Raw genomic sequence first — 23,498 nt, 5'->3', positions numbered from 1 at the left:
ACACACCAGCACGGCCCCCCTGGAGGACAGTTGCTCTGCTCTGAGCCCTACAGCATCCGGGTTCTTCATTTTAATGGGAACTGGCAGACTGTTTCCAGGTCCCACGCCTTGCTAGGATTCCTCAAGTACCCAGTCATTCCCAAAGCTTCCAGAATGCTGGGACTACAGGTGTGGGCCACCTCTGAGGGCTTTCCAAGTCAGTGTGGTTGTATCTGCAGTGTAGTTCAGTGCTGGGCATTGTTCCACCACTATGCTGTGAGGGACCAAAATGCCCACCTGTGCCCGGTCCTGTACAATAAGCAGCTTTCAGAGCCCTCTCCTGGGTGGGTGGATGGATGGATGGATGGGTGGGTGGGTGGATGGATGGGTGGATGGATGGGTGGGTGGGTGGATGGGTGAGTGGGTGGGTGGATTGGTGGGTGAATGGGTGGGTGGATGAATGGATGGGTGGGTGGGTGGATGGGTGGGTGGGTGGGTGGATGGGTGGGTGGGTGGGTGGATGGATGGATGGGTGGGTGGGTGGATTGGTGGGTGAATGGGTGGGTGGATGGATGGATGGGTGGGTGGATGGATGGGTGGGTGGGTGGATGGGTGGGTGGGTGGATGAGTGGGTGGATGGATGGGTGGGTGGGGTGGATGGGTGGGTGGGTGGGTGAATGGGTGGGTGGATGAGTGGGTGGGTGGGTGGGTGAATGGGTGGGTGGATGGATGGATGGGTGAATGCGTAGGTGGATGGATGGGTGGGTGGATGAATGGATGGGCGGGTGGGTGGGTGGGTGGATGGATGGATGGGTGAATGGGTAGGTGGATGGGTGGGTGGGTGGATTGGTGGGTGGGTGGGTGGATGGGTGGGTGGGTGGATGGGTGGGTGGGTGGATGGGTGGGTGGGTGGATGGGTGGGTAGGTGGGTGAATGGGTGGGTGGATGGGTGGATGGGTGGGTGGGTGGGTGGATGGGTGGGTGGGTGAATGGGTGGGTGGATGGGTGGGTGGGTGGATGAGTGGGTGGGTGGGTGAATGGGTGGGTGGATGGATGGGTGGATGGGTGGGTGGGTGGGTGGATGGGTGGGTGGGTGGATGGATGGGTGAATGGGTAGGTGGATGGGTGGGTGGGTGGATTGGTGGGTGGATGGATGGGTGGGTGGGTGGATGGGTGGATGGATGGGTGGGTGGGTGGGTGGATGGATGGGTGAATGGGTGGGTGGATGGGTGGGTGGGTGGATGGATGGATGGGTGGGTGGATGGGTGAATGGGTGGGTGGGTGGGTGGATGGGTGGGTGGGTGGGTGAATGGGTGGGTGGATGGGTGGGTGGGTGGATGGGTGGATGGGTGAATGGGTAGGTGGATGGGTGGGTGGGTGGATGGATGGGTGGGTGGATGGATGGGTGGGTGGGTGGATGGGTGGGTGGGTGGATGGGTGGGTGGGTGGATGGGTGGGTGGGTGGATGGGTGGGTGGGTGGATGGGTGGGTGGATGGCATTACTGTTTAACTGCTGTCCATAGACTCCACACAGAACCAGCCCGAGTCTCCTGTCTGTCACCCCTTACTCCTCACACCCCAGGCTTGGCTTTCCTGAAAGTCTCCCACTTGCCCATGCAGCCTTCACACCGTGTCTTCGGGTCCTGGGGAAACAGTTAGCACTAGCCCTCTCTCCTAGCCTCCTCCCTGCACTGAACCCTGCATTGATACAGTGGGTGTGGCTCTCGGGAAGTTGCTCATTATCTGCCATTAGTGCTTCCGAGTGCGTGCCTTCCCATTCCCGTACCTTTCTGTACTCCATACTCCTGGTCCTTCCTCCCTTCACTCCTCTCTGCCTTGCCCTTCCTCATTTCTTCTCTTTCTCCTGGGAACTGGTTCAACCAGAGTGCAACCTGCTCATCTACCTCTGGCGCTGGGACAGCTGCAGGGGCTGGGTGGGACGTGCAGAGCTGCAGAGCTGAGACCAGGGAGGCCAGGCTGGCGCTCTGCGGGGCGCCGAGGGCGAGCAGTCCGCCCCGCCGCCTCCCCTAGGCCCCTGCGGGGCCAGTTCAGCCCGCTGCCCGTTCATGAGGTGCGGGAGGAGGACCTGCGGCATCCCGCTGGGGCTGCTCGCGCTCTGGGTGGCCGCCGCCCGCTGTCTGCAGAGTAAGTACCTGCCTGGGACACCTCGCAGGTGGGAGCGACCTGGCGGTGGGAACCCTGGAAGGGGCGATCCCTGGGTGCGGGCCGGGAGGGCGAGGCGATGTGAGCTAGGGTCACTTCAGCGCCTCCAGGCTTGCGGGGCGCGGCTGCAGAGTCATAGGCCAGGCCTTGGTGCCCTGGGCCGCTGTCGCTGCCTTTATCGGGGCAGGAAGCCGGCCTGGAGATAACTGGCTTGCTTCTGGGCTCTGGCCTCCTGGGCAGAAATTTCTGTTTTCTTCCTGGAAATAACCAGACTGCAAACCCCCAGGTCGCTCACCATCAGCCCCTGGTGGTAGAAACCCTCTGTGGGTTTTCCAGTCTATGGACCTCTTAATATGCTAGACTTCCAGATAGCCTGGGCCTCAGGAAAAGGGTCCCGCAGTTCAGTGGAGGCTGAGATCAGGGAAGGGGCCGGTGAGCCTGTGCTGCGCTGTGAGCCCTGGGCTGGTCAGCTGGAATGTAACACGCGCCCATCATCATCTACAGACGTGACCTATTACAGTGCAGTTTTACTTTCTTCAAGGACTATCATTATTCCCATCTTACAGACCAGTCTACAGAGGTTTGCAGAGGGCCGGAGCGGGGCAGCTGGAGTTGAGAGGGCGAGTAGGGACCCCTTTTGTTCACAGATCCTGGGGATCTACAAGCCTCATAACGGTTTAGTCCTCAGAAAAACCTTATAAAATAAGGGCCGCTCTTCTCTGTGTTCTATGCGTGCTGAAACTGAGGTCCGGAGGGGTACCTACCTAGTGTGTAGTGAATGAAGGCTCACACTCAGCCTCTAGCCTTGTCTTGGGCTGCTGCTCCAAGGCTGGGGAGCAGGACTTAGCCCGTTTTTAGTCCAGCAGGTGGGAATCTTAGCAAGGACCTTTCCCATTATTTTCCAAGCGTCAAGCGCACGTTTCCGGGAGCCATTCTTTTTATATGTCTGTGACGTTCAGGGGGCCATGTCCCGACGCCGCCTTCTCCCTGCAGCAAGCAAGCAGGCCGCGGTAGATACAGGGGACACTGTGGCCAATGCTTTTTCCTTTGAAGTAGGCTTTTGGGGGAGGAGGATGCTGCCTTCCTGGAACACTTAGAACTCGAGTTTAGGAAACCAGAGCTCTCTGTGCGCAAGAGACCACTCTTACCCTGCCCTAGCTGTTGGATAAGAGCCACCGTGACAATATGGCAGAGGATGTCCCAGATACGCAAGCCTGAAGAGCAAACAGGTGACAGCTGCATCAGCTGGAGACTGTGTCCTACACAGCTGGAAGCGTGGGGAGGGCAGGCACTGTCCACTCTGGTCAGTCCCTAGTGTCTGCCCGTCCTAGCCAGGAGCGGCTCCTTTCAAATGAGGGAATGTGTACCTGCCTGCCTGGGGGGGGGGGGGCGGCTGTGCTGGGGGCCAACCCTGGTGGCTTCTCACCAGCGCCCTGGATCCTTCAGTGCAGGGTTAGGATTGCAGCTCGATGGCACCTAGCATTGCTCAAAAAAGCAAAAATTTAAAAAAAGAAATGAGAGGGGATGAAGCCTCGTTCCCAAAGCCTGTGATAAAACTTGCCCCCAAACACACAGATTGCCTGTGTTTGGAAGCCTTTCCTCTGTAAAAGGTGTTGCTAGGGACAAAACCCCTGATGTGATGTTATTTGGACCATGGGCTCTTGGTGTGAGGTTGGAACCTCTGTGGGGAGATTAGCATTTTTATCAAAGAGAGATCAGAACTCTCTCTTCTGGTGAGAACACAGGAAGCAATTTAATAAGACAGTCTTGGCATCCTGAGTTTGGCCCTGGGACCCACAAAGGAGAACCTGCTCTCGAAGGTTGTCCTGTGACGGCCACACACTCCAAGGCACACATGCACCCGCACCCGCATGAGTAATATGCCCACAAATGCATAAGTGTGAACTAGCTTTCAGATAAAATATGTCTGTATTAAATATCCTCGATGCTGCACTTCCCACACTCCGAAAGTGAGAGGAGGGAAATAATTGCCTCCGTTTATTCGGGCCATAGACTCTTACAGCAGCCAGAGAGACTGTTGTAAGTGTGAAGCTGTGCCACAAGCGTCTAAAGCTGCCGAGCCAGGTACTGGGAGGAGGCTGGAGAAGTTTTGAGGAGGGAGGGCACTATGGGTTGGAAGGGAGATTATGGTGAGGTGCCGGACACCTGCTCTGTGTGTGTGTGGGGGGGGGGGGGTTCAGGTTCCAAAGAGGATGTGTGGAGTGGGGAGGGGGATGGAGACTGGTCCGATCTGAGGGTGAGTCAGGTTGGCTTCCACCATAGCAGCCTTTAACTGAGAAAAGATGACACCTTTTACACTGTATAGTTGCAGTTGGATTCAATGGGAGACAAGGGCCTGTGAGCTGGGGCGTGGCTTGAGGTCAGCAGTTGAGGAATCTGGCATTGACCTTGATGATAGTGCCTCTGTGTTAATGGAGGGTGGGGGGGGGGGCACGAGTTTCTCTTGCTGGAGATAAAGAAGAATGATTGCTCTTGGGGCTCCTAAAAAGGAAGGTCTTGATGTCTTAGTTGTTTTTTCCCCATTATACTGTACCTCTCTGATTTCTCTGTATTTATTAACCAAACTCTTGCCCTTAATGGCCCCAGGCTCTGAGCTGCAGACATTTCCTTCTTGGAATCAGTGTTTCTGGTAAATCTCTAACCTTCCTGTTCTTGGTGTGATTAGAAGAGCACATGGAATTTCTGCTGATGGGGGGTGGGGAGGGTGTTCCAAATAATTATTTTGTTTAGCGAGGCTACCACTGAACACATTTTTATCCTTTTACCAAAGCCCACACGAAATTTCCCAGAGGGGAAGGCACTGATAATCTTTAAACGCGGAGGTAAAAGGGGGCTGGGAAAGTATGCTCTGCAATGTTGAAACTGGAACTGTCAGACAGCAATGGTCACTATGCTGTCCACATCAGTGGGGGTCGCACGGAGAAATGAGGAGTGTTGTTGGACAATGGAGAGAGAATTCGTGTAAAGTAGTAAAGACCCAGACCGAGTTGTGTTTGTGTTTTAGTGTTTTGTGGGAGGTAGGAGCTCCTAGTGCTGCCGATGGTTATTTGGCTGAGGAGATTTCTAAGCAAATGTTCAAGAAGGGGCTTGGTTCTTCCTGGCTACTTATAGCAAATACAAGGGAGAGGGTGATGAATTGAGCAGGGTGTGGTGGTGCATACCTTCGATTCCAGCACTCAGAAGTTCAAGGTCAGCACAGTCTACATCATGCGCTCTAGACCAACTAGGACTACATATGAGACCATACCAAAAACAAACAACAAAAAAAGGAAATCAGATCTTAAAGATGTGCCCATAACCTGACAATGTTGTAAAAAAAATTAGCAATGGTGATAATAAAGGAATATCAGGAAGAAAGTGGCAAGGGTGTGGTGAACGGCATTAGTAAGTGTGTGTATGAACAGCCTTGATAATCATGTGTGTGAACGGCCTTGATAAGGGTGTGTGTGGACCCATGCACCAATCATTCACCCCAACAGAAACACTGCCCATCTGTACTGAAGGGGACAGGACGAAATGAAAAAATGAATGTGGGTGTCTAAGTCCTGCTCCACTGACTATGGAGTTATATGCAGCCATAGACACGCTCTTCCAAACAGGAAAGAAAGCAGGACTTAAGCCGGGACTGCCTTGGTGCAAAGGAGGGAGGAGGGGACCTTGTTTCAATGTCAGCGGTGGACACAGGCCACCTGGGAGGACATCGGAGATCACCTTAGCTTGTCTGAAGGCGAGCATCCAACCAAAGAAACTCCCTAGTCTCAGCTCAGAATCCATCGCCCTGTCCTCCCTTTGGTCTCTTCCCAATGGAGTGACAATCTCCGCCCTGTGCAGTGGTGTTCACGTCACTGTATTTTGGAATATGTCCCGTCTGCAGCTCCCAGAGCACAGCCACAAAGGACCTTGCCTCAGGATGAACATCCCTGGCAGTTCACCCACATCTTCCTTAGGCAACATTTGAGTAAGACTTCAAAGTTAACTTTAGAGTTAATTTCAGAAAGAATTCAAACTTTCAAGGCTACTGAGATAGAATAAATGTTTTTGTTTTTTAAAGTAGAATGGATAGGAGCTTGGGAGGCCAGAAATGGAAGGTGTAGAGTGAATGTGTTTTCACAAACTTAGAAAAGATGTTATTATGTCAGGACATAGAAAGATGATGACAGCCTGAAGGCCTCCCTCATCAAGAGCTACAGATACCCTGGGCCTGGGTTTTCCTCCTGGAAAGCGAGATTAGGGCTGGACAGCCCAGCTGCACCCTTAAGATGGGGATACATTCTGAGACTTGCATTATCAGCGGATTGGGTGTAATGGGAACTTCTTAGAGGGTACTCACAGAAACCAAGGTGTCTTTGATGTCACCATGAAGTAGACGTGAGGTGTGTGGTCCACAGTTATGTGTTCTGAACCTATGTTTGCATAGATAGCTAAAACAGGAATAGGAGGAGAAATAATTTCCAAGTTCAGAGTTTTAAAGTGGCTTTCTCATACCTGATTCCCTTGTCTGTTCGACATTGATCAGCTCTCTGGACCCGTAGGATGCATGTGCATACACAAAAGTGAAGCATTCATACACACAAGTTACAGTAAAACAAATGAGTCATTTCTCAAAAGAAAGACAGGTACCTATCTCCCACCCCAGGCCACTCAAACAAGCAGCGCCCAGGGCAGAGACCAGACTTGTGGTTCTGCCTTTGAGCTTCTCCAGCTGATGCGTGGCCAGGCAGAGCACTCTCCTAAACGATGTCCATCAGTCTGGTCCTGGGGGAAGAGCTGACCCAGAAGTGTGCAGGTGTCTCCATCCTGTTTCTCAGAACGCCTGCTGCCATGTGTTAGAGTCTTGTTTACTGTGGTTTCATCCACACAGACTTATAAAGACTTTCAAAACACAATGCACTCTTCTCTCAGAACGCCTGATGTCATTGAGCAGCAATACCCTTCCGAGCCTTTCTTCATGCCGCTTTCCCGGGGGACCCACGTTCTGGGAGCCTGAGACCAGCCACCAGCCCAGGTCCCAGGGGTCCACATCCTCTTTATCTTCTGCTCATCACCCTGCCAGTTAAGAAAATGGAGTTTAGGAAGGTCGAGGATCTAGGCTGGAAGTTGTTGGAATAAACTCTAGTGCTATTGAAGGAGAGCCATACGGCCCCGGATGCCGAGCACTGGGAAGGCCTGACGTGAAGCTCTGTTGGACTGCCCGCCTGTACAGACAGCCTGTTATCAGTAAGACCCTGCCCTAGGCTCAAGCCAAGGCCTGAAAGCAGAATCCCCAACTTCCTTCGACTGTGCCTCATCCTCTGGCCCTTTGCTTTGATGTCTTTTGTGCTGAGATTTCAGAGATATTCTTTTCCTATTTTGGTTTTTCAAGACAGGGTTTCTCTGTAGTTTGGAGGCTGTCCTAGAAGAACTCACTCTGTAGACCAGGCTGGCTTTGAAGTCACAGAGATCCACATGCCTCTGCCTCCTGAGTGCTGGAACTGGCCAGAGGTATTCTTGAGCTGGAATTTTTCTCCTTTATGGGAAGTGAGTTAGACACAGATTAGAGGCTTGAGACGAAGGTCTTGAGAGAACCAGGGAGGCTTCGGCTTCCCATTGGAAAACGAGCTGCCAGGATTGTAGGTTTTGGGGTCTCTGAGGGCAGCCCCATACATTGTGGTTGGTGGGTAGCCCCACAGCAAGTGCCTGTGGCTGGGTTGTCTGGTTCCTAGGTAGCAGGGGGAAAGGTCACAGCAGGCATTTCCTGCCAGCTCCTCACACCTGTACCTGGAGAAATGCAGCAGGTGTGGCCTGATCTGGCAGACAACTCTTGATATAACAGGGCTAAAGTTCAGTTCAGTTCGGCTGCCCCGAGGACAGCCTGCCAGGAGAACAGATGATATTTAAGGCAGTCTTTGAAGAGAGAGAATGGCCCTGAGACCAGGGATGGGGATTAAGGCCACTGGGGCGTAGCCCATAGTTCGGGGCGATTGGAGTTGGCATGAGGTGAAATCATGGGAGATGGGGGTGAGAAAGAAAAGTTGGAGCCAGCACTGAGGCCTCCAGAGTCAAGGCGATTTGCACTCTGGAAACTAAATACCCCAGGGCCATGACTGCTGGAGGCAGAAGCCGCAGAGGCACTGCATTCCCACAGCTGGGCCACTCAGCCAGTCATTCTGATGAACTCGGAGCCACCCACACGGCAGGCTGTGAAGAACTCTGCTACAGGCCTCTCCCAGCTCCTCTGGCCGACTCTGAAGCCCCCTCATTTGTGCACATACCACCACATCTCTGCCTGCGCACGATGCTGGGTCCAAGTCCCTTTTAAAAAGACGCCAACCAGGTCAATCTCATCCAGGCCAGCTGAGCCCGCCCAGATGACCTTTTTTAACCTGATGGCCTCAGTAAAGACACACTCTCCAAAGGCTACACCAGAAGACAGGCTAGCATGCTGCCTGACTCTGGGGGACACCACTTAAACTGTAACAGGCAGACAAGAAGGTGGAGCCCCGTGTAGGGCGCAGGTCTGAGAAAGCATCTTCACCTGCCCTTGCCAAGTCCACGTCTTCCTGTGGAGTCTGAGAGAGGTGTGCTAATGAAATGTGCCCCAGGGAGCCAATGACAGGACAGTCTTTCCAGCCAGGCCGCCACCCATTTGCAATCGACAGTGATGCTTGGGCATAACTTCTATGCACACCCCTAACAACGTATGCTATCAAAATTCTCTACCTTTGCCAATCTGATAACAGCAGTCATCATCTTGGACTGTGATATGGGTCTGGTGCTGAGAGATGCCACTCATAGGCAATGATGATTTGCTATTTTAGAGGGGCTTTTATGGTGGTGGTTCAAATTCTGAATTTTGGTGATGGGGGCAACATGGCGACCTTCACCTATGCCTATCTCTGCCCATTGGGTGGGTGTGGCCCGAATCGGTGAGATGGAGGAGACTCATGCAGGGTGAGCATGCCCAGTGAGCACGTCCAAGAGGACAGGGTACCCGTAAACTGTGTGAACATGTCAGCCGTTAACATGATTCTTGGCAGCTAAGATGGCCAGCCAGTATTTGGCTGCCTTTACACAAAAGTGTCTTCCAAATTCTAGCGTTGTTGCCTGGGTCAAGAGTGGCAGAATTTGGCCAGGACATGAGTGTTGAGTTGCTGCTTAAACCTATGTCATTTCTCCTCCTACACATTGGTTTATTGGCAGACCTGGAGATGAGAAAGGTCCTCCCGACAATGCATACACCCTCTCCCTGGACTCCCCAAATTGGTAACAGTTTGACAAGCAGGGCCTGCAGGCATTCATTTACTCCTCTTCAGAGTACACTTGAACTCCAGAGTACACTTCCACCCCTGTTCCGGATGCTAGACTGCTCCAAATGCGAAAGGGGCTGGTGATACCCTAGCACACTGGCCGGTCAGTAACCCTAAGAAACAGTCAGCTGCACAGAGGTTGAAATGCAAATTTGTCACCAGCTATCTCTCTAATATCACAGTAGTCACTGCTCATATCTGAGGTCAGAGGCACAGGACACAAAGATAAAGAGACGATGGATAAGGTGTCACAAACCAGGCAAAGCTGCGATGGGGATAAAACTCCACGTTTGCCTGTGACTGCTCATGTGCGTGGGCTGTTGACTCCATTTAAAGTGTGTGTGGGGGAATCGTGTTTCAAAGAAAGGGCACTCATCAGTAAATCTGAGGCAGAAGGATTAAGAGTTCAAGGCCAGTCTGGATTATATGAAACTTTGCCTCAAAAAACAAACAAACAAACAAAGCTAAAATAAATAATTAAAAAGTGATTGAATGTGAAAGCTTGGTATGGTTGCTCAAACCTCTAATCCCAGCATTTAGAGGAAAAGAGATCACTGCAAATTCCAGGCGTGGTGTAGAAAGCAAATTCCAGGACAGCCAGGATCACATAACAGGATCCTTAGCTCACACAGCTAAGTGAATAGATAGCTTGGTTGATTGATTGATTGATTGATGATAGAGGGATAGATTGATAGATTATGGGTAGATAAATGACAAATTGAGAGATGATAGACGATCAATAGATTAAAAATAAGTAATAGAGGACAGATAGATGAACAAATAGGTGATAAAAATATTGACAAATGTTAGACAATAAATTGATAGATATATGGATGATGGGTGATAGATTACAGATAGATTGATGATAGGTTGATGATTGGTATGTTATAGAGAGTTGATATATCAATGATTATAATAGATGATAATAATAATAAATAGTTGATAAATGAATAAGTAAAAATAAAAATCTGTGATAGATGACAGAGACCTACATATAGATACATACAAACATGCATAAATACTAGATAGATAAATACATAGATAGGTAGGTAGATGATAGATAGATAGACAGATACACACACACACAGGCCCTGTGCTCCCGAATACTGGCTGTTAGACTAATCACCCAACCACCCACGTTGCCCTGGCTACAGGAGGCACAAGATGAAGGCACACAGGAGTCTGACCCTCCAAGGCTGACCCGGAATTTGATCTGTCTTCTTATTTATTCCAGGAGTCTTGAACTCTGTCCTGTGTTCTTTGTTAAAGGAAACTAACTGTGCCACACTGACCCGAATGTGAGTGGCCATGGCAATGGTCAGCAGTCACAGGAATGGTCCTTAGGTAGCTGAAGCGCTAGAACCCTAGACAACTCCTGTGATCAGGGATGAAGGGCCGATTCCTGAAGGAGCCTTGACACTAGAAAAGGCAGCCTCGAGCAGACCCCACTGTCCTTCCAGGGAGAGTCCTGGCAGAGGCTGGAAGCTGAGCTCTTTGGCTTTTCATCCAGGGGGAATGTTGGCCAGGAAGTCTTTATACCTAGAGAGGCTGAGACCCACCTGTGCATAGTACCAGTCCAGGCCTCTGTCCTAAAGGTGGCCGTGTACCGCCGTCCATGGTGGAGGACGGAATTCAGGATCACTGGCTCTAGGCGGTGTCCTTAACACTATATTTCAGAGCCTCAGGGACCTCCTCAGTTCTGACCCAGCCTGTTCTACAAATCGAGTTCCAGGATAGCCAGGGCTTGCTTTTACACAGAGAAACCCTGCCCCCCCCACACACATCAGTTTATGTCTATATCCATTTATGAAATAGCTAACAGAGGGCATCTATGGCTGCCAGATCCTCCAAATGCGCCAGTGCCGCCTAAGAACCCAGGTGCTCTATCCAACTTAGCTCCCCCAACCATGGGACAAATTTCTATTAATTTTCCGGCCTGACGCAACATGGAAATCTCACTTTTACAGTGGTTTTACCTTGTTTCCAAACAAATCTAGAGTAAGATGTTTTCAAATATTATCCTGAAAGTCTCACACCGTCTCTAAGGTAGAAGCTTTGCAGGATGGCACACATTGCATGCACATACACCCACAGCCACATCCGTAAATAAGCATGTACTAAGAAAATGGCGTTATTCCAAAGGGGTGGGCGACGATGTGCATTGTGCTGCCTGAGAAGTCCTGCTCTGAGGTGAAGTTTCAGGGTGCCTGTAACTTCCTTCTGGTTCAGTCCCTCAGGCTGCCCTGCTCAGTCAGAAGCCCCAGGCCAGCGCTGTTGGGATGCTGCAGGGATTCAGCTGCCAGCGCTCGCATCTGTAACTGCAGTTCCAAGGGCTCTGGCGCCCTCTTGTGGCCTCTGCTGTGGTACATATACATCTGTGTGGGCAATGCACACAAACAAAAGAAGGATAAATCGCTCGGTTCCTGGAAAGTCCCAGGCTGTCCCCATGCTTTGACGGCCACATGTCACGAGTTAACACGCCCCACTCTGTGTACTCAACTAATCTGCTAGAACATGTAGAAACACTTTCCTTATATTTACCATTCCTGAGGATCTTACACGGGCTGCAAGGGAACGCTAGAGGAAGGCAGACTCAGGAAAGGTGTGTGTGGGAGGCATCTGCCACCTTCTGCCCCCTCCACTGCCCACCACCGATTTCTACTTGAGCCTAGATGCAAATGTTCGAGCTTTGAAGTCAGCTGCCCACATGTAGCTTTCTACCCTTTCTGGGTAAGCGACCCTGTGGGCATAGGGGTGTCTGAATCTCCAGAACTCTCGGAGCACTGACCTCTGGGGTTTTCCAAACACTTTCTACGGGTGACTGTGCACAGATCACTGGGAACTGTCCCCACCCCCACCCCGCTCCCTCCCTCTCTCTAGAAAGAGAGAAAGAAGGAAGGGGGGAAGGGAAGGAGGGAGGGAGGGAGGAAGGGAGGGAATGTTTGATGTTCCACCCCTGGAGGCTGGGAGAAGGCCTTAAGGCTCCGACATTCCAACCACTCCTTGTCTTTTCTGGAGACCAGTACCATACACAGAGGCTCACCGTCAGCCCAGTCACTCTGGAGAGTCCAGGGTTTTAGGAAGTAGAGACAAGTCAAATATTTATTCCTTGATCAAAAACAGAGGAAGAAAGTAAATGCACTCCTGTTTCTTGGCAGAATCACTGAGGAAGTCATTACTACCATTTTAAGAATCTTTTACTGAATTTATTTATTTTGTGTGGGATGTGTTCAGACACATTACATGGGGATTGTGTGGGTCTCAATGGACGGCTTGAAGGAATCAATTCTCTCCCAGCATGTGGGTCTCAGGAACTGACCTCAGGCTATCGGGCTCGGGGACAAGTTCCTTACCCCTCTAAGCCATCCCAGTGGCCTGCTACCCATTTGTTTTTAGCATGAAATCGTTGCATTGCTTCAGTTACCCAGCCAGGCCTTAGTAAATGGGTACAAGTGGGACACTATCATCGACAGCATAGGACAATAGGAAGGCTCTAGAAATACTTCATGTGGAGTTGCAACAGCGTGCATCCAGGGCAGATGGACACCAGAGGATAAGAAAGCTAAACAGTGAAAACTGAGTATCCCAGAGTTTCTACTGCTGTGATAAAACCACTATGGCCATAAGCAGCACGGGGAGGAAAGGGTGTGTTTCACCTACACTCTCCTGGAAGGAAGTTAGGGCAGGAACTCAAGGTGGGAAGCTGCTGGCAGGAACTGAGGCAGAGGCCCTGGGGAGCAGTTTACCAGCTTCCTTGGTCATGGCTGCTTTCTTCTCCGCTCCGGACAGCCTTCCAGAGGTGACATCACCCACAGTGTGCTGGCTTCTCGGGCATCAGTCCAGGCACTGTGGGCTTGCCCACGGTCCCATCTGCTGGGGGGATTTTCTCAATGAGGCTAAGTCTCCCCAAATGACTCCAAGTCATGCCGAGGTGACACAAAACTAGGCAGCACACCATTCCCTCACCCACCCCTAGGCTTCCTTTGTGTGGGAGGCTCCCGTCACATTCTGTCCCCTCCCCTGCAGCCACTGGCCTTCTAGTAGAGTCTGGATGCAGGTGCTCGAGCTTTGAAGTCAGCGGCCCATGTGTAAACCTCAGCCCTGCAGCGTGACCCTGGACAGGCGTTTTCATCACGATGAGCCTGAGGCGTATCACTGATTAACTGGCAAGGAATTGTGGGAGGCGTCAAGAGCATGGGCCTGGTGCCTGGTGTACACTGTGAAACACACCTTACTCAAGTAGGCACTGCTAGTTATCCCCTCGCACACTCAGCACAGACTGCTAGTTATCCCCTCGCACACTCAGCACAGACTGCTAGTTATCCCCTCGCACACTCAGCACAGACTGCTAGTTATCCCCTTGCACACTCAGCACAGACTGCTAGTTATCCCCTCGCACACTCAGCACAGACACTGCTAGTTATCCCCTCGCACACTCAGCACAGACACTGCTAGTTATCCCCTCACACACTCACTCAGCACAAATCTCTGTGTGATGCCTCTGCCTTATCCAACCCCCACCCACATGCACTTGACCACAATGCTCCGTCCCAAGCACTCCCTGATGCTTGTCCTAAGTCACCCCGCCCTTTTTGTTTTTCATTATTTACTTTTATTTTTATGTGCATTGGTATTTTCCCTGTGTGAGAATGTCAGATCTTGGTTACAGTTACAGACCGTTGTTAGCTGCCATGTGGGCGCTGGGATTTGAACCTGGGTCCTTTGGGAGAACAGTCAGTGAGCTATCATTCCAGCCCCACCCTGCCCTTTATATTTTCCTGCCACTCTCTTGTTTCCACTCTTACCCCCAGCCTCCGGGCTGGCCACCGCGGCAGATATTAGCATCATCGTTGGATTAGCCTAAGGCACACCCTGCCATTCCCATGACGTCCGAGCTTCTGACGATGTCTGGACTCCTGTCCGGTTCTCTAGTATCCTAAGCTCTGCCCAGAGCTCCCTGCCTTCCAGTGACCTAGCCACCCTCAGGACACATGGCCATCAGACCTCTTTTTACTTCTGCCAGTGATGTCTATCTTAACTCTCAGGGACTTCCTCCTCTTGCTTGTCCGCGGTTTCTGAACTCAGATGTCATCCTCTCAGAGAGGTTTCCCAAGCCATTGTGTAGCCCCCTCTACTGCTCACTGTTAGCCTTGCTTTTCTCCTCAGTACATTCGCTGGCCATTATCTTCTAGCAGGTTGCTGTCTATTCGTCCCTAATATTCTGCCCCTTGCTGCATATTGAGCAGAGCTGGAGCGGCCTCTGTGTCTTTCCAGCTTGTATGCAATAGGTGTTCACCATGACTTGGAGAGATGGCTCAGCCGTTAAGAGCACTGGCCGCTCTTCTAGAGGACCCGGGTTCAATTCCCAGCACCTACACTGTCTGTAACTACAGTTCCAGGGGACCCAACACCCTTACACAGGCATACACATAGGCACAAATAAAAATAAATGTTTAAAAACAAAGAACTGAGAAGTTGATTCAAGCATAGGTTCATATGTGTACCCGACAGGTCATGGTGTGTCACTGTACATTCCGCGGTCAGCCATCAACGCCACTGTCCAAGAAGACACGCTGCTGTCAGTGGACTATTCCTGCCATGGAGTGCCCACTATTGAGTGGAAGTGCACCTCCAGCCGGGGTGAGCAGAAGATCGCGGAGTGGAAACCCGGGACCCCAGCCAATGTTTCCCAAAGCCACAGAGACAGAGTCTGCACCTTTGACAACGGCTCCATCCAGCTTTTCAGTGTGGGCGTGAGGGATTCTGGTTGCTACATCGTCACTGTCACAGAGCACCCGGGGAGCCGACAGTTTGGCACAATCGTGCTGCATGTATCTGGTAAGGGAGCCCCAGGCCTTCCCGAGCTACAGGCCAAGGTGGGCGACCGTAGCACTGAGAGAGACTCTCCCCCCCCCCCACTGTAGAGATCCGCTACGAAGACCTCCACTTTGTTGCTGTCTTCTTTGCTCTGCTTGCCGCTGTGGCTGTGGTGCTGATCAGCCTCATGTGGGTCTGCAATCGCTGTGCGTACAAATTCCAAAGGACGAGGAGACACAAACTCAAAGGTAACACGCCCTGGGCCTTGTGATAATCCCTTCATGCTTTTGAGGACAGGGGTACCCATTACCTCATTCACTGTAAAAACCAAAACAAAACACTGTGTGGGAGGTTTTCAACCTCTTGGAGTAAGTGTGGGTGTGTGTGTGCTTTGTGTGTGCACGTGCATGAGTACATGTGCATGCGTGCGCGCGTGTGTGTGTGTGTGTGTGTGTGTGTGTGTGTGTGTGAGAGAGAGAGAGAGAGAGTCAACGTCAGGTGTCTTCCTCAAGCACACGCCATCCCTTATTTTTGAGGCAGTTTCTCTCTGACCTGGAGATCCCTTATTGGCCAGGCTGACTGTCCAATAAACCCTAGAGTCTGTTGTCTCGAGCCATGCCCTGGCCCTGGAATGCCAGATATACGCCCAGGCTTTATACACGGGTTCTGAGGCTCTGGATTCAGATCGTTGCGATTGTGCATTCAGCCAGCTGAGCCATCTCTCCAACCCCTGATTTGTCTTCTGCTCTGCAGAAAGCGCCACTGAGGAACTTGAAATGAAAGACATCGAGTGTTAGCCAAGACTGTGCCCAATCAATAGCTACCTCAAGAGAGAGACAGTATTTTCCAGTTAGAGGAACACGCCAAGCCCATCCTTGCTGCAGCCTCACAGGCCCGGCCTGCACCCTCTCCTGATGAGCCTCAGCTGAGGCTTTTGGCCAGGAACTTTCCGTGGTTGCAGTTTCGGGGCCATGCTGATCCCTACCCAATGATACAGGCCGGCACCAGGAGCTGCTTACAGTACTGGCTGTGATGCACGCTGGCCTGATGGAGGAGTCCCTGTCTCCATGGGCTGATGTGCAGCCCGCATTGGGACATGCTCTCTGTGCCTGTGTGCTCCTGTCTGATCCGAAAACTGCTGCACCCTCCATCTCCCTGTCTTCCATCCGGTAAACACTCTGTGCAGACAATGGGAGCAAGCCTGAGGCTCTGAGACAGTCTGGCGAGCTGGAGAGGGTTGCACCCCAGGGAGCCGAACTGAGCACCCTAATCGCGTGGCCTAAACTTGGGTCTAGTGTGAGGAAAGCATACATGGCTTATGTTGACCAGGGCAGCTGGATGGGCCGTACAACAGGAAAAACCTGTAAGGCCAGGCTTCACAGTCACCAACACTCATCTCCAGTCAGATCTGGGGCTGAAGAGCCTGTGGCCTTCACCTACCTCACCGGGCATGGGGGGAGCCATGGGGGGAGTCGGGGTGTCTCGGAGTGATGGAGAAGAGTATGAGACTCCCTGAAGCATCTGGAAAGCCATATTGGAAAGTGCCGTATGGAGTAGCAAAGGTTAAAACACCCTGGGGTGGAGCTACAGAGACCTAGATTCAGTTCTGAGCACCCACAGGGTGGCTCAGAACCTCCGTAACTCCAGTTCCAGGGCATGACGCCCCCTCTGGTCTCCACGGGTACTGCACGCATGTGGTGTGTACATGCACATGAAATAAAATTTAAAAAATAAACCCAACAAATTTCCGTCAATCATCTGGGTTATCAGGACTCCAGCTGAGCTTGGGGGTTGGCTCTGAGCTGGCCTTGGCTTTCACATTCTCAGGCTGATGTCACAGTGTTTATTTGAAGGAGTCTCCTTCCCAGCTTCCCTTTGCCAATCTTTAGCAGCCGGTGTCACGCCCTTCTTGCTTCAGTATCCACAGCTGCAGATCAAAGCCGGCGCTCCAACTATGATGGAGGTCACTAGTTTTGTGCAGCCCTTGGCTGCAGAGTCTTGTGTACAAAGATAAAAGTGTGCTAGAGCATTCCTTTTATTCTCTCTCCTTTTAGGCCCCCCGGGTGCCCGTACCTTTTCTACTTCCCGCGTGGCGGGTAGGGAATTGTTGCTAAAATCCCTTTCCTTGGGAAGTCATAACCATTGGCTGCCTCTCCTCCTCCTCAAGTCCCAACCACCGAGGTGCAAGGCCACCAAGGTTCACCCAGAAACTAATGAATGTATTAGGGTTCCCACAGAGCAGTGGATGATGGGAGACAGCACAGGTGACTTGAAAACAACAGGCCTGGGCCCCGAGGAGGCAATGCCAGCTTCCGCCTCACCGCTTTATGAAGCTCTAGCCTCTCCCAGAAGACCACATACAATAGCGCAGAACTATGGGGGTGGGGTGGGTCTTAGGTGAGGGTTCCAGGGTCCTCCTGCTCCCTCCTCTGGGGGGGGGCAGTAGGCAGTCAATGGGCCCAGCAGAGCCCCTGAAGATGGGAGGGCAGTTCTGTACAAGCGGAGTTACCCTTGAAGCAATTTGTAAGCCCCTCTTTAAGAAGAGCAAATTAGGGCTAAAGGGGTCTGCAGAGTGTCCCACAGGAGCTTGCGGCAGGCTAACGGGCCTCGGACAGTAGCAATGAAAGCAGCTGGTGTCACCTGACTTGCACTCTCTGTGTACGCCTGTGCCCCCAGGAAGACAGCACTGGGCCAGGGCAGTGTCCACGTGTCCCTCTGGGGAACAGAGGACGCAAGGACACGTGCCTCTCAGAAGCCCCAGGGTGCTCTGCTGCAGGAGCTTGTGGGATTGATTCTACACTCCCGGCTGGGAGTCGGGGTGGGGGTGTGTGGGGTGGGGGTGAGACTACGCCTCATGACCAGAGAGATGGAAGCGGATCCCAAGGAGGCTTCCATGGGCAGAGCAGTAAATCCCATCCATCTGGAAGAGTCTCATGGCGTCATTGTCTAGGCAGCCCTGTTTGGAAAGGGGCTTTCCTATGCTATGCGCCTCTTAAATTCTAGGATCTGAAGTTTTGTCTTTTTATTTTCAGAGAAACATTAAGTTATATAGAGAATGACCAATGTAGTGTTAAATAAGTTGTTTCAGATGCTGTGAAAAATTTGTTTAAGAAATAAATGAAAATAAATAGTTCTGAAAATAAGGTCCTAGTTCGTGTGTGTGTGTGTGTGTGAGTGAGTGTGTGTGTGAGTGTGTACGCTCCTGTCAAGAAGGCAAACGCTGGGGACGGAGAGATGGTGCAGAGGTTAAGAGCACTCACTGGCTGCTCTTCCTGAAGACCCAGGCTTGATTCCCAGCTTACAACTGTCTGTCACTCTAGTTCCAGGGGATCTGATGCCTTTGTCTGGCCTCTTCATGCATGCATGTGGGACAGCCAATACACCCATGCACATAAAATAATAATTTAAAATTAAAAAAGCCAAAGGCTCTGGATAAAGTTTCTAGGTGATACTAAACGCATACAGAACTGTTAAAGGGGGGAGGGGTGGGTGGAAGTGACATAACACAACGTACATTGGTCCCAACAGTTACATCCGCCCTAATAGTGAAATAGTGACAATCGTGCTAACCCTTGCTACATTGGTCCTAACCCTTGCTACATTGGTTCTATTACATTGGTCCCAACAGTTACATCTGCCCTAATAGTGACAATCGTGCTAACCCTTGCTACATTGGCTCTATTACATTGGTCCCAACAGTTACATTGGTCCCTAACCTTGTTATGAAAGACCTGCAGAGCCTGGACCTTCACCTCCCATGCAGGAAAGGTGACACCCCAAATCACTCATGAGAAGTGGTCTCGATGCAAATAGCATGAGGAGTTTTTATTCCAAGTGCACTGGGGTCCACAGTCATTCACCACGCAGGGGTGGAGGACTGAGGACCTCGAGGGCAGAATTGAGACAGCTTTTATAGGGTTTACATCAAAGCTAACAAGGCCAGTTTCAGAGCTAGCCTGTTATTTTCATTAGGCCTAAAAGCAAGGTCGTGGGACAGATCAAAACTTGGATGGTTAGTAAGGTTTCCAAGGTTACAGAGATTCCATAGAATACACAGTTTTTACAAAGCAGGATTGTTTAGCGCACCTGCAAGGTTAGGGGGTTTTCTTTCTCTAGGACCAGCGGGCTCAGTGACCTTGTCCTTAAGATACGAGGGGGCAGGGATAATGTCCTCTCCAGTCAGGGCGTTATCTATATCTATTGGCAGAAGCACTTGTTCTTTCTAGTTTTCCCTTCTTGCCATGAGTCCCATCTCTTTTAGTTATTAATTTTCTTTGTGGACAGGATGACCCATAACATTCCCAGACTGTTGTTGAGAATAACAACATTCTTCAGAAACTAGGTGGTTATGAATAATAATAATAATAATTTCCAGAAACCAGTCATCGTGACCAAGCTATTTCATGTGTTTTCTTTTTCCTGAGCTTTGCATGCAGCTAGGGCGATTTTTGAATACATGCTGGGGGATATTTTTAAATTTCTAACTTTCAGTGGTCATTAGAGAGTTGGGCTGTATTTTCATCCTTCCCGTTACATTACATTGGTCCTAACCGTGGTTACAGTGGTTCTGTCAACATACGTTTGCACCTTAGAAAAATAAAGCCCATGTGTTATAGCCAGAAGACCATTTTGAAATGTGCACCTCTGAATTTAACTGTAATTCTAGAGTCTTTGCTCCTTCTGGAAAGGAGACTAGGAGACTGGTGGTGCAAATCTTGCCCTGTAGACCCTGTGGTCAACTGTGCCTTCTCAGAGTATGGACTGAGAACCACAGAGATATGAGCTGTGGCAGCTTTCTGGTATTAAAGAGAAATCAAACCCACAGTGATGTGACTGAGACCGTCTCAGGTACGACCGGAAGCAACACCGGTGAGTAACAGATACAGTGAGGTAAGTTTACAGGACATCTTGGCCACTGCAAGGATGTGGAGACAAGGCCTGAGGAGGGCATCATTCAGAAGGGCTGGAGAAAAGTAACCATGGGCAGAGGAGGTGGCAGTTGGAATGCCAAGAGACGACCAAGGGGCCAAGTGTGATGGGGTGGCCTCTAGGAATGTGTCTCAGATGCAGTTGCCTTGACAACCTAGAGGGTGCTGCACAGTGGAGATTCCTCCAGCTGCCACCAGCTTTCATGTATCAGAACTGACGTGTGCCGTTTGCAGACATCAGACACCTCCGGAAGTAATTGAAAAGTTACTGTTAGCACAACTTCACATCAGCTTCCACTCACAAGAGGGATGGGTTGCCCACGTGTGAGCTTGTGTGTGATCACCATCTCAGCTGCCTGTCCCTCATGAGAGTACAGCTGTCATTAGTTCCCCTGCCTTTCAAGACCCCCCCCCCCCGGGGTTTCTCTGTGTAACAGTCTTGGAACTTGTTCTGTAGACCAGGCTGGTCTCCAACTCAGAGATCCACCTGCCTCTGCCTCCCAAGTGTTGGGACCAAAGGCGTGTGCCAGCTCCACCCACCTCAAGAATCTTTAATTGCAAGAATAATGCTTTTGAAGTCTCTAATACAGGGTAGTTCTCCATCTTCACATCTCAGAGGAAACGGCATCTTTCTTCACACACAAACATGTACACATTACAGTACACGTTTCAACAATCACACACACACTTGTTTTCTCCCTGTAATTCTGGAGATTGAACCTGGCCCCCATGTGTACTAGGCAAGCTCCCTCCCATTGAACTACGTCACAGCCCGCAATTGTTCAGTCCGATTGGACTCTGTGGTACACATCACCTACTCTTCCTGATGTCTTTCATGTCTCTTTACTAAAATCCTTTTTTATTTCATGACGTATTTGTTCTTAATTTTTTAAATTTTGAGTCAGGATTCTCCTCATGTAGCCATATGCCTCTGCCTCCCAAGTGCTGAGCTTACAGCACACCATGGGGTGGGGGGACGGACGTGGGGCGGGGGATGGGGGATGAAAACTTAGCCAAATTTCCATTATTACCTCAGAATACAGGCGCATGGTTTCCTACTCACATTTTTTCTTGTGTGGTGCATGTAAACATTGTAGATGTATGCATCCATGCATGTGTGCACATGGAAACATGAGGTTGATGTATCTTCCTCAATGGCTCTCCAACTTAAAGGGTGAGGTAGGGCTGGCCCCAGGGACTCCAGCTCTGCCATAAGAAACTGGGATTACAGTCAGATCTCACAGTCAGATCGTTAGTCATCTAGCACACGCACACACACACACACACTCCCCCCCACACACACACACGCTCCCCACACACACACACACACACGCTCCCCACACACACACACACACACGCACACACACACACGCACACACACACACACACACACACGCTCCCCCCACACACACACACGCTCCCCCCCACACACGCGCACACACACACACGCTCCCCCCCCCACACACACGCTCCCCCCCACACACACACGCTCCCCCCCACACACACACACGCTCCCCCCCCACACGCTCCCCCCACACACACACGCCCCCCCCCCCCACACACGCACGCTCCCCCCCACACACACGCTCCCCCCACACACACACACACGCTCCCCCCACACACACACACGCTCCCCCCCACACACACACGCTCCCCCCACACACACACACGCTCCCCCCCATACACACACGCACACACACACACACGCACACACACACACACACACGCTCCCCCCCACACACACACACGCTCCCCCCCACACACACACGCTCCCCCCCACACACACACGCTCCCCCCCACACACACACGCTCCCCCACACACACACACACACGCTCCCCCCCACACACACGCTCCCCCCACACACACACACACGCTCCCCCCCCCACACACACGCTCCCCCCACACACACACACACACGCTCCCCCCCCACACACACATGCTCCCCCCACACACACACACACGCTCCCCCCACACACACACGCTCCCCCCCACACACACACGCACACACACACACACGCTCCCCCCCACACACACACACGCACACACACACACGCTCCCCCCCACACACACACGCACACACACACACACGCTCCCCCCCCACACACACACGCACACACACACACACACACGTTCCCCCCCACACACACACGCTCCCCAGCCTGCCTCCCTGGTGATGATTTTGACTATCATCTGCCGGGGGAGGGAGGGGCTCTCTGTGGTTTATAAAGGAGAAGCTTGTCAGACAGTATTGGGAGGAGAGAGGACTCTGCCAGCGTAGCATGAGTACACTGTTGTGTACATATGGGAAGGCTAAATTCTATTGGTGTAACTAGTAACAGTGACCCAACTATGCCTGCAAATATTTCCTTCAGGAATCTCATACTTTGCCTGCTTTAGGGTTTTTCTTTTCTGACTAAACAAAGTAGACTTATTAAGTACTTCTGTTTCCTACTTTATTCCTCAAGTTTGCCCAATCAGAATTTCCAACGAGGGACTCATACTGGGCACTCCTGAGAGAAGGAGTGAAGACTGGGTGATACGCTCTGCTTCTTCCCGGAGCACTCGCTTTATCCGTTATTACCAGGCTCTCAGTTTACACGTCACACTTAAAAGACAACCTCAGCTTGGTGGTGGTGACATAAGCTTTCAATCCCAAACAGAACCTCAGGCAGACCACCTTGGCCTTGAACTCATCTTCCTGTCTCCGATTCCCTAGTCCTGGGATTACAGACATGTGGCAGCACACTTGGCACGTCTCCTTTAGATCTCAGACCTGTCAATCTCAAGTCAAGTGCGGTCAGCTCTACGACGTTTTTGGACAGCCAAACACTCAGTCACCAATAACGGAAAACTGTATCATGGCAGGTTTGTTTTGGTTTCTGTACAAAGTGGGGTAGGACACGGAGTCCAAACACCTTAAAGTGAAAAAACGCCCACACTCCCACACTTGGCATTTGTCTAGAATCATACTGCAGAGGCTGAAGCAGAATTGTCACAAATTCAAGGCCAACTTTCTATACAGAGTAAGACTGTGTCTCAAAACACAAAGCAAAAACTCACACCAAAAAACAAGATCTGCCGAGGATGTCAAAGACTAATAGGAATCAGGAAGCATCGAGAGGCAGGGTAGCAATATCTGGGGTGGATAGGCCACTTAAGTGGGCCAACAGACGAATCAGAGCAAGCCCTAGACGCACCTGTCCCCTTCCACGCTACCTTCTGAGGAAGTTCTTAACCGGTTTTGTTTTTTTGGTTTTTCAAGACAAGGTTTCTCTGTGTAAGTTAACCAGCTCTTGCTGACAC

At 51.3% G+C, this 23,498-nt stretch overlaps 1 protein-coding gene across 1 annotated transcript; it reads left to right on the top strand.

Annotated features, from left to right (window-relative positions):
- Positions 1–2,045: 2,045 nt before the first annotated feature.
- Positions 2,046–16,080, top strand: Vstm5 (V-set and transmembrane domain containing 5). Its single transcript, XM_051198797.1, has 4 exons — positions 2,046–2,124; positions 14,961–15,287; positions 15,374–15,514; positions 16,020–16,080. Exons 1-4 carry the CDS (start codon positions 2,046–2,048, stop codon positions 16,061–16,063), a joined length of 591 nt encoding a protein of 196 aa, XP_051054754.1. The 3' UTR covers positions 16,064–16,080.
- Positions 16,081–23,498: the final 7,418 nt, after the last annotated feature.

The sequence above is a fragment of the Phodopus roborovskii genome, unplaced genomic scaffold (genome assembly GCF_943737965.1).
Source record: "Phodopus roborovskii unplaced genomic scaffold, PHOROB, whole genome shotgun sequence".
Taxonomy (NCBI): Eukaryota; Metazoa; Chordata; class Mammalia; order Rodentia; family Cricetidae; genus Phodopus; species Phodopus roborovskii.
This window is presented reverse-complemented; position numbering and strand designations above follow the sequence as displayed.

Coding starts and splice junctions, on each gene's coding strand:
- Vstm5 (XM_051198797.1), top strand. CDS start 2,046: ATGAGGTGCGGGAGGAGGACCTGCGGCATCCCGCTGGGGCTGCTCGCG. Junction 15,288..15,373: donor AATCGTGCTGCATGTATCTG/GTAAGGGAGCCC, acceptor CCCCCACTGTAG/AGATCCGCTACGAAGACCTC. Junction 15,515..16,019: donor GAGGAGACACAAACTCAAAG/GTAACACGCCCT, acceptor TCTGCTCTGCAG/AAAGCGCCACTGAGGAACTT.